This window comes from Bombina bombina, chromosome 7 (genome assembly GCF_027579735.1).
Source record: "Bombina bombina isolate aBomBom1 chromosome 7, aBomBom1.pri, whole genome shotgun sequence".
Taxonomy (NCBI): Eukaryota; Metazoa; Chordata; class Amphibia; order Anura; family Bombinatoridae; genus Bombina; species Bombina bombina.
The window spans coordinates 120,003,722-120,015,431 of record NC_069505.1 but is presented as its reverse complement, the minus strand read 5'-3'; the positions used below and the strand labels follow the sequence as shown (position 1 = coordinate 120,015,431).

Sequence of the window (11,710 nt, the reverse complement as noted above, 5' to 3'; positions counted from 1 at the left end):
AAGCCTCTTAAAAGAAAGAATTATGACTTACATAAAGACAAACAATTTAGAGGACCAAAATCAGCATGGTTTTACTTCAGGGAGATCATGTCAGACTAATCTAATTGACTTCTTTGATTATGTAACAAAAGTATTAGACAAGGGAGGAGCAGTTGATGTAGCATATCTAGATTTCAGCAAAGCATTTGACACCGTCCCACACAATAAACTTATTCACAAACTATATCTCCTTGGTCTAGATTCAAAAATTGTGAACTGGGTGGAATGCTGGCTTAAGGACAGAAAACAAAGTGTCTTAGTAAATGGAGTTCATTCAGCAGAGGGGGCTGTTACTAGTGGTGTTCCTCAGGGGTCAGTTCTGGGGCCTGTTTTGTTTAACATATTTATCTGCGATATCAGCAAAGGGCTACAGGGGAAAGTATGTCTCTTTGCAGATGATACAAAAATTTGCAACAGAGTGGATGTTCCAGGGGGGGTAGACAAAATGAGAAGTGATATACAACAATTGGAGGATTGGACAAACGACTGGGATCTAAAGTTTAACACAGCAAAGTGTAAAATAATGCATTTAGGGAAGAAAAATCCAAATGTTAATTACAGACTCAATGACACTTTACTGACTGTTACAGACGAGGAACAGGACTTGGGAATTATTATTTCAGATGATTTAAAACTTAGTAAACAATGTAGTAATGCAGCGAGTAAGGCTAGCAGAATGCTTGGATGTTTTGGTAGAGGTATTTGCAGCAGAAATAGTAAGGTTCTTATGCCACTTTATAGATCATCAGTTAGGCCTCATCTTGAGTATTGTGTGCAGTTCTGGAGGCCATATCTTCAGAAGGATATTAACAAACTTGAATCTGTGCAAAGGAGGGCTACCAAAATGGTACATGGTCTAAAAAATAAAACTTACCAGGATAGGCTCAATGACCTAAATATGTATAGCTTAGAGGAGAGAAGGGAAAGAGGTGATATGATAGCAACTTTCAAGTACATTAAAGGGTTTAGTAAAACTGAGGCTGTGGGTATTTTACATAAAATGGAAAATTCAAGAACAAGGGGTCATGAGCTCAATCTAAAGGGTAGTAGATTCAGGAGTAATTTGAGGAAGCACTTCTTTACAGAAAGAGTGATTGATTTATGGAATAAACTTCCTCAAGAGGTAGTAGCAACAAACACTGTGGGGGACTTTAAAAATGCATGGGACAAGCATAGGGCTATCCTACGAACTAGATAAGTTTATACTGTTAGGTAAGGTCGGGCAGACTTGCTGGGCCTATGGCTCTTATCTGCCGTCAATATCTATGTTTCTATGTTTCTATGTACATAATACAGTAAATTCAGTAACACCATAATCAATACCGGCCTACTCACCGGTACCATTTTAAAATAAAAAACTTCTTGATTGAAGAATCTAAAACCAACACCTCACTTTACCTCTTCCTATTACTAACACAGGCAAAGAGAATGACTGGAGGTGGAGGGAAGGGAGGAGCTATATATACAGCTCTGCTGTGGTGCTCTTTGCCACTTCCTGTTAGCAGGAGGCTAAATCCCACAAGTAAGGATGAAATCCGTGGACTCATCATATCTTGTAGAAGAAAAAGATTCAGTGTACCCTTAACACTGTTAAAATTTGAAAATCAAGAGAAAAAAATTAGAGTGATTCAGCGCACAGATGAATAGTCCGACGTATGTTTCGGCCTCTCTTGGGCCTCGTCAGGGAGGTGCAGTTGCAACTGCACCTCACTGACGAGGCCCAAGAGAGGCCGAAACGTACATTGGATTATTTATCTGTGCGCTGAATCACTCTGATTGTTTTCTCTTGATTTTATATATATATATATATTATACAGGGAGTGCAGAATTATTAGGCAAATGAGTATTTTGACCACATCATCCTCTTTATGCATGTTGTCTTACTCCAAGCTGTATAGGCTCGAAAGCCTACTACCAATTAAGCATATTAGGTGATGTGCATCTCTGTAATGAGAAGGGGTGTGGTCTAATGACATCAACACCCTATATCAGGTGTGCATAATTATTAGGCAACTTCCTTTCCTTTGGCAAAATGGGTCAAAAGAAGGACTTGACAGGCTCAGAAAAGTCAAAAATAGTGAGATATCTTGCAGAGGGATGCAGCACTCTTAAAATTGCAAAGCTTCTGAAGCGTGATCATCGAACAATCAAGCGTTTCATTCAAAATAGTCAACAGGGTCGCAAGAAGCGTGTGGAAAAACCAAGGTGCAAAATAACTGCCCATGAACTGAGAAAAGTCAAGCGTGCAGCTGCCAAAATGCCACTTGCCACCAGTTTGGCCATATTTCAGAGCTGCAACATCACTGGAGTGCCCAAAAGCACAAGGTGTGCAATACTCAGAGACATGGCCAAGGTAAGAAAGGCTGAAAGACGACCACCACTGAACAAGACACACAAGCTGAAACGTCAAGACTGGGCCAAGAAATATCTCAAGACTGATTTTTCTAAGATTTTATGGACTGATGAAATGAGAGTGAGTCTTGATGGGCCAGATGGATGGGCCCGTGGCTAGATTGGTAAAGGGCAGAGAGCTCCAGTCCGACTCAGATGCCAGCAAGGTGGAGGTGGAGTACTGGTTTGGGCTGGTATCATCAAAGATGAGCTTGTGGGGCCTTTTCGGGTTGAGGATGGAGTCAAGCTCAACTCCCAGTCCTACTGCCAGTTTCTGGAAGACACCTTCTTCAAGCAGTGGTACAGGAAGAAGTCTGCATCCTTCAAGAAAAATATGATTTTCATGCAGGACAATGCTCCATCACACGCGTCCAAGTACTCCACAGCGTGGCTGGCAAGAAAGGGTATAAAAGAAGAAAATCTAATGACATGGCCTCCTTGTTCACCTGATCTGAACCCCATTGAGAACCTGTGGTCCATCATCAAATGTGAGATTTACAAGGAGGGAAAACAGTACACCTCTCTGAACAGTGTCTGGGAGGCTGTGGTTGCTGCTGCACGCAATGTTGATGGTGAACAAATCAAAACACTGACAGAATCCATGGATGGCAGGCTTTTGAGTGTCCTTGCAAAGAAAGGTGGCTATATTGGTCACTGATTTGTTTTTGTTTTGTTTTTGAATGTCAGAAATGTATATTTGTGAATGTTGAGATGTTATATTGGTTTCACTGGTAAAAAATAAATAATTGAAATGGGTATATATTTGTTTTTTGTTAAGTTGCCTAATAATTATGCACAGTAATAGTCACCTGCACACACAGATATCCCCCTAAAATAGCTATAACTAAAAACAAACTAAAAACTACTTCCAAAACTATTCAGCTTTGATATTAATGAGTTTTTTGGGTTCATTGAGAACATGGTTGTTGTTCAATAATAAAATTAATCCTCAAAAATACAACTTGCCTAATAATTCTGCACTCCCTGTATAAGTTGTTTAAATATGTTAATAATTTAATTGTAATGGTTTAGTTTCTATAAAGTAATTAAGTTTCTATACAGTAATAGAAGCTGCCATTTTCAAACTAATGTACTAATTATCTCTGTGCAAACAAGGCTGTGTGGAAACCCTTTTAGATAACCATATGTTCCACACAGCCTTGTTTGGACTATCTCTTTTATTACCTGTTTTATACCTGCCCCTTATTGTTCTCAGCAGGAAAGACAGATAAGGGTAAACATAAGTTGAAACATAGTGGTGCCCATTACTTTATAGAGACTGAGGGGCCGAATTATCAAGGGTTGAATGGCCCCTGATCACACTGCTTACGCTCGAGCCTTTAGGCTTGCTGGAAACAGGAGTTAAGAAGCAGACCGCTTCTTAAGACCGCTGCTCCTTAACTCATCCGCCACCTCTGAGCGGCATACAGCAATCAGCCTGATCGAATATGATCGGGTTGATTGACACCCCCTGCTAGTTCACCAGAAATGCTTGTGCAATATTAAACAGAGTATGCTGTCAGGATTCAGCGTTGTTGTGCGGACATTATTCACTACAGCAAATTATGTCTGCCCGCCATATGATAATTCGGCCCCTCAGTGTAAGAGTGTAATTAAAGGAAAAGGGGACAAAATAAATAATGAAAGTATATTGCATTTTTTTAACTACATATATATACCAGAAGATTGTAAAATTTTTGAAAAAATGCAAAAACTATTTCATGGTATAATTTATTATTTACCACAGCTTAATGACATATTATCATACAATGTTATATATATATATATATTCCTTTCCATTTATCAAATGTAACCATTTTAAATCAAGATAACTATACACGTGCACAACTAAATATAAGGATCTGTTAATATGAGATATATACAATTCATTTAATATTTATCAAACTACTTTATGCAGAAAGTTCTTGCCAAACAAAATATTATTGTAAAAGTAAATGCTAAACATGCTATTAAGTCATACACAGAGACTGCATTGCTTTTTTTTACTATAGTGAGATTCAGTTCTCTGGACTTTATTTTCTGTGGTGGAAACTGTATAGCAGCCAAAGCCCAAATTCAGGATCTGCAGAAGTGGTGGCGACTTCTACAGTAAGAGCCGAACCTAATGACCAGATGATGCTCGGAACATTATCATTTTTCAGTTGTTCTACAAGAGAAAAAAACAAAACTGAATTTACAACAGGGCATTGTGCACATAAAGCATATCAGTCCTTGAAAAGCAAAGGGTAAAGGTGAATCCTGGAAACGCTATTTGTGTACAGGGCAGGGTCCACAATGCTGCACTGTTTCATATTAGAAACATAATATATATATACTGTGTGTGGGGGTACACCTACTGTAAATAGCATCAACCAGGGTGTGTGTGTATATATATATATATATATATATATATATATATATATTTACATATACTTTTAAATATACATTTACTTACTTACATACATACATACATACATACATACATACATACAGGGTGGAAAAATGTCACTATGATTTACTAGTCAGGGGTTAAAAATTACTTGCCCAGAGGGGAAAAGTTACTAGTCCACTCATTGTTAAACATAGGAAAAAGTCAAATTTGTAAGTCGTTTGGAACTAGTAGGCAACTGGGAATTTCAAGAGGAGAGAGAAGAGAGAGGGAGGGATGGAGAGAGAGGGAGAGAGAGAGATAGAGAGGAGAGAGAGAGAGAGAGAGAGAGAGAGAGAGAGAGAGAGAGAGAGAGGAAAGAAAGATAGAGAAAGGATCATGTTCAGAGCTAAAAGAGAAAATAGCACAGTCAGAAAAAATGGTGACAAAACCTTCTTTAGATATATCAGTGTAAAGAGAAAACTAAGGGAGGGATAGTATGACTCCAGGACTGATGATGGTAGAGTAGCGGAAGGAGAACAATAATCTGTCTAAATGATTGCTTTTGTTAAAGGGACAGTAAACCCAAAAATGTTTAAGTCACTAATGTAAAGTGCTTAATAATGATAATATGAGTGTAATATACTTCTATTAACTTTTATTTCTAATTTTCCTTCAATTTTCTTTTGAATTTATATTTTTTTCCAAGCCCCCCATGATAATCTTTAGACTTTACCTATCACAGAGGACTACCTGGGTGTTTTTTGTCGTGGACACGTTTGGTACCCTGCGCATGCGCTGTTCATTACCGCTGATGTCACTAGTAATTGAACATGCACACAGCATGTATTGATTTTGTTTTCAGCACCTGTTCGCAATGCAATTGAGTTTGTCTATTCTGCTATTGTGCATGCAATCAGGAGCAATCAGGCATAATAAATATTATGCTAATGCTCATTATGCAGAGCGCAGGGATCGGACTGTTCCAATCCATGACTCGTCTGCAGTTTCAGATTGCAGTCTGGAGCTGTTGAAAAAAACCCAGAAGATAGAAGATTTTAAAGTAAGAATTTTTTTTTATTTACAAAAATATTTTATAAAAATGTTTTAATTGAGAATGCAGTTATATAATTTAAAGGTACAATAGGTTTAGACAGTATTTAAAAGTACAAAGTTTTTTTCTTTTGTGATTCAGATAGAGCATGCAATGTTAAGGAACTTTCTAATTTACTCCTATTATCAATTTTTCTGCGTTCTCTTGCTATCTTTATTTGAAAAAGAAGGCATCTAAGGTTTTTTTTTGGTTCAGTACTCTGGACAGCACTTTTTTATTGGTGGATGAATTTATTTACCAATCAGCAAGAACAACCCAGGTTGTTCACCAAAAATGGGCTAGCATTTAAACTTACATTCTTTCATTTCAAGTAAAGATACCAAGAGAATGAAGAAAATTTGATAATAGGAGTAAATTAGAAAGTGGCTTAAAATGTCATGCTCTATCTGAATGACGAAAGAAACATTTTTGGTTCAGTGTCCCTTTAAGTCTTCATAACAGATTGTAAAGACAGTGAAATTCTATTAAAGGATGTTACTTTAAATGATAATGGGCTAGATTACAAGTGGAGCGCTAATTTATCTTGCGCCCGCAAACGGGCAAATTTGTCCATTTGCAGGCATGCGATAAATAACCAGCCATTACAATTGACTGGTTATTGCTACAACAAGCTCATGAGGCCTACCTAGTTCAGTAAGCCTGCTGTCACTCCTCCCGTTCCTGCTCTGAAGTGGTCATCATCCATCAATGCAACATCCTCAGGGAACTGCTGGCTGCTGTATCCAAGGGGCTCTAGGCACATGGATTTGTATTTTGGAGGTGTATTTTGGAGGATTATATACTGTGAGGCCTACCTAGTTCAGTAATTATTCTGCTTTCTGCTGCCTCTCCTGCCATTCCTGCTTTGTGGTGGTTGATCATAATCTGTCAATGCCTAATCCTTAGGGAACTGCTGGACGGTAATCACATTTATTCTCCTCCCTTGAAGGTGTATTTTTGGGGGTTTGTGTAGATGAGGCCTACCTAGTTCAGTAACTCTGCTGCCTTCTGATGCTTCTCCTGCTCTGTGACGGCTTGTCATCCGTCAATGCTTAATCTTTAGGGAACTGCTGGCCGCTGTGTCTAAGGGACTCAGCACTTGTTTTTCTTCCTTGGAGGTGTATTTTTGAGGTTTACGTACTGTAAGGCCTACCTATTTAGTTAACTCTGGTGTATGCTGCTACCTCTCCTGCTCCTACCCTTCCAACCCTTCTTTCCTGCTCTGTGGTGGTCATCATTAGATGAAAATCAAAGCAGACTGTGGGCTGTGTACCTTTTGCCTACCTAGACTGTGGGCTGCTGTGCCAAGGGATCTAAGCGCATATTTGTCCTCCTCCCTAGAATGTGCATGTTGGGGGTTTGTGTGCCTTTTGCCTACCTAGTTCATTAAGTCTGCTACCTGCTGCTGCTGGCACAACGCCTGCTATTTCTGCTCTGTGATGATTACCATCCGTCAATGCCCAATCCTCAGGCAACTGCTGGCTGCTGTATCCAAGGGGCCCTAGGCATGTGATTGTTCTTCTCTTCCCTTGGAGGTGTATTTTTGGGGTTTATGTACTGTGAGGCCTACCTAGTTCAGTAACTCTGTGACCTGCTGCTGCTACTCCTGCCCTTCCTGCTCTGCGGTGATCATCATCGGTCAATGCCAAATCCTCAGGCAACTGCTGGCCGTTGTGTCCAAGGGTTTCTAAGCACGTTTGTCCTCCTTCCTACCTTGGAGGTGTATTTTTAGGTTTATGTACTGTGAGACCCACTTAGTTCCATATGTCTCCAGCCTACCACTCCTGCTCCTACTCCTGCCCTTCCTGCTGATGTGGTGGTCATCATCAGTTGAAGAATAAATCATAGCAAACTGTTGGTCCTGTGTACAAAGGTCTCTAAGCATGTGTTTGTCCTCCTTCCTTAGAGGTTTATTTTTGGGGTTTGTGTATTGGAGGCCTATCTATTTCAGTACCTCTTCTGCTTCTCCTGCCCTTCGGGCTCTGTGGTGGTCATCATCCATCACTGCCTAATCTTTAGGGAATTGGTGTCCAAGGGACTATAAAGAAATGTGTCCTCTTCCCTTGGCTATGTATTTTTGAGGTTTATATAATTTCCTGTAATTAGGGGTTCAGTAGCTCTGCAATTGAAAGAATTTCATTCCAAACAAATGTTGTATCTGCATATTAGGACAAAACTAACATAGCCATGAACGAAATAGGCTGAAATTTACAAACCAAATCTTTTGGGACATATCAAATATTTTAGCTGTGCCCATGTTTTTTTTATTTATCTATCATCTATCTATCTATCTATCTATCTATCTATCTATCTATCTATCTATCTATCTATCTATCTACACACACTCACACACACACATACACAAGCACATATACTGCCTTGTAGATAATTTGTTATGGCCTCTGTCTGCATCTGCTGGTTGGTATATTAGTTAGTTAGTTTTTACTTTATTAGTTAATTAGTTTTTACTGCTGTCATTTCAAGGGTCATAAACCTTACCTGTTATATATGCAATTAAAGTGATGGTAAATTCTAGCGTTTCAAAAATGCTAGGATTTTCAATCGCTAAAAATAAAAGTAACCTTCATTCATAAAAAAAAATGGACAAATAGATTTCTTAATTTTGCTGGAGCTTCAGCACTAACTTAAGCGCTTACGGCACAGCTCAGTTTTCCAATGACGTTTCCACCTCTTAGCCAATAGCGGCGCTAGCCTATGGCACAAATCTATGCAGTGGGCGGCCTGAGAATCTAAGGTTAGCGCTAAATCCGCAGCAAAATAAAGGTGCCTATTCATCAGGTTTTTTTTAAACTGATGAATGAAGGTCGCCTTTTGTTTTTAGTGATGGTAAAATCCTAGCGTATTTAAAACACTAGAATTTAACAATTGCATTACAAAAGATAAATGTTTTTACAAAGTAAATGTTTAATGGCATTTAAACTAATAATTTTGTTACCAAATTTCCAGTCTGGGAATATAGCCCTGGAAAATGTTTTGAGTATGTTTATCTTAGCTCATCTTCTGCAGCCAATTAGGGACACATCTAAATGAACTCCTACACTAATCAAGCAATTGCTGTGTAGACTGTTACTAGGTCATGGTTTGGGCTCTAAATTAATTCCTACACTCATATAGCAATTGCTGTGTAGCATGTTACTAGGTCCTAGTTTGTGATAAGGCTGAATGCATTCCAGTCTCTCTCCAGGCACTGGAATAACCACAAGCAAAGTCAATTGTAAATAAACACTGTATGTGTACATTGAATGAGCACTCATTTAGGATGGACTAAATTTACAGATGCTTGTGAGCTTGCCTGATTGTGAAGGTGAGATCATGTTCGAAATTTATTTAGCATCTCTTCAACTATCCTTTCAAGCGTTTCTCTAGTGGGTGTTCCTGACAGCTTGAGTTGCGTGATGCGCCTAATACATAATATCTTGCATATCAAACATGAACCGCTCGCAATAAGAAAAAACAATAATGACAACTGCAACATTTAGGGAACCCGATTGCTAATCAGTTTATGTAAATGTCTGCAATTGTAAAATATTAGCATTTCTGTTTTGTTAATGGGAAGTAGTCTTGCTGCATAGAGTGAGAGGTGTTTTGTGGGCATGACCACAACAGGGGCGGTGTCAAGCGCATGTGGGCATGGGTGTGAGTGAGATAGACAGGGTAAGGCAGAGCCGTGGAGAACCTAAGCAAAGTGGTTGTTGAGAATTAAGATTCTATCACAGTTGGGGGGGGGGGTCAGAGCTGGAGGGGCTAGTGCCTCCTCTCTCCCGGCAATGCTGCTGTATGAAAGGTACCTCAGGGGCGGTCCATTTGCTTTCTGAGTGTTCTAGAAACATGGTCAGGATTTTATACCCTCACTTCAGGCTTTCATATGGAATTAATAAAACATTTTTAGTTTTGATGTTGTAATGCAATTTTTTCCCTACATGGAGAGAGTTTTACAGAATTTATACCATAATCTCTCATATATATGCAATCCATGAAGTTACATATTGGTAACCAATATACGCACCAAGATGTGCACAAGAACAGTGAGTTGCTTCTTTTTAGTTTAAATACACAAATCCGCAACAATGCATAAACAGGAATAAAATAGTTTTGTTAGTAGTGGACTAATCAAGACAAACATTTCTACATAATTTTATATATTATGGAGGGCCAAACTGTATCCCTCTTAATATATTAATATAAAAAGAAGAAAAATATACTTCAAGTTCTTTATAACACAAACCTATGGACCTCATTAATTCCTATATACAAGGCTAATGAATTATCCATATTTTATACCTAAACAAATATTGCTCAGGCAAATAGAAGAGTACTATATCTATAATAAAATTAAGTTTACAATAAAAAAAGACATTCAAATAAACCACATTTAATATAGCAAAATATAACATAAAATATTCAATCTATTTTTCCACTGTTACATCGATCTAAAGATACAGGGAACAATTTAATCAATGGCCAATTCACAACTAATACATTTCTTTATACAGTAAATATATTGAGGCCTATTTACTAAAGGTCTTGCGGACCTGATTCGACAGTGCGGATCAGGTCTGCAAGACCTTGCTGAATGCGGAGAGCAATACGCTCTCCGTATTCAGCATTGCACCAGCAGCTCACAAGAGCTGCTGGTGCAACCCCGCCCCCTGCAGACTCGCAACCAATGGGCCGCCAGCAGGGGGTGTCAATCAACCCGATTGTACTTGATTGGGTTGAATTCCGGCGATTCCTGTCCGCCTGCTCAAATTTACATTGAAGCATTTCTTTTCTTTTTTTTAATAATTTTTCTTTAGGAAACCCAGACCGGCAATCCTCCGCCCGCTTCACCTGCTGTACTTAGCATATCGATGACAAAACCGGCTTCCTCCAATCACGGCGTGGCCTTTACGAGATGGACACTCCTTGGTGCACGCCATGATTGGAGGAAGCCAGTTTAGTCATTGCTGTGCTAAGCACAGAGGAGCTGCAGGCGGAGGATCGCCGGTCTGGGTTTCCTAAAGAAAAAGGTAAGTATTTAAAAAAACGCTGCAATGTAAATTTGAATGAATGAAAGTGCCCCTGTTTTTAAGAGTATTTTTAAAAACCGGGCACTCATTCATTCAACTTTACATTCACTTTAAGAGAAAAAGAAAGGGGGAGGGGCCCTTTCTTCCTCCCCAAGCCATACAGTGTGTCGCTGCTTCCAATGGCAAACATTTCAAATGATAACCTCAATGTGAACCTAAAAACAACAGAATTTATAATGGTTCTGAGCTGATGCAGTTAGGATTTAAGTTAGTTTAGAGCACTGGTTTTCAAACCTGACCTCAGGCCTCCCTAACAGGACAGATTTTGAGGATATCTGAACTGGAGCACAGGTGAAATAATCAGCTAAATAGTAAACATTGTTATTTTACCTGCTCTCATCCAAGGTATTCCTGAAAACCTGGCCTGTTGGGGAGGCCGAAGGACAGGTTTGAAAATCAGTGATTTAGAGTTAAAGGGACATTCCAGCCAAAATTGGATTCCACATGGATGCATTTCAGGTTTTGAAAAGAAACATTTTTGTAATATACATGTATTAGCAAAAATGCTCATAAAAAAAGCTAAAGCTGTTCCAAAAGTGTATTTAAGTATGCACCGTGCACAAGCATTTTAAGCACAGCACTTGCTCAGAGAGCCTTAAGGGCTTGTATCATCCGGTAATGACTCGATTTGTTTATTGCTGACATGATACAAGCCCCACTGGAACTCTGATCAGCTGTGGTATTTAAAATGCTGGCACACTGAGGATATCTAGCTATGCTTCACATGCA

General features: G+C 39.0%; 1 protein-coding gene across 1 annotated transcript in view; it reads right to left on the bottom strand.

Annotated features, from left to right (window-relative positions):
• Nucleotides 1–4,436: 4,436 nt before the first annotated feature.
• The window catches only part of LOC128636266 (ovochymase-2-like), a 343,532-nt gene continuing 336,258 nt past the window's right edge, over nt 4,437–11,710 (bottom strand). The window contains 1 exon segment of the mRNA XM_053689302.1: nt 4,437–4,597. Coding sequence (XP_053545277.1) covers nt 4,437–4,597 — 161 coding nt within the window.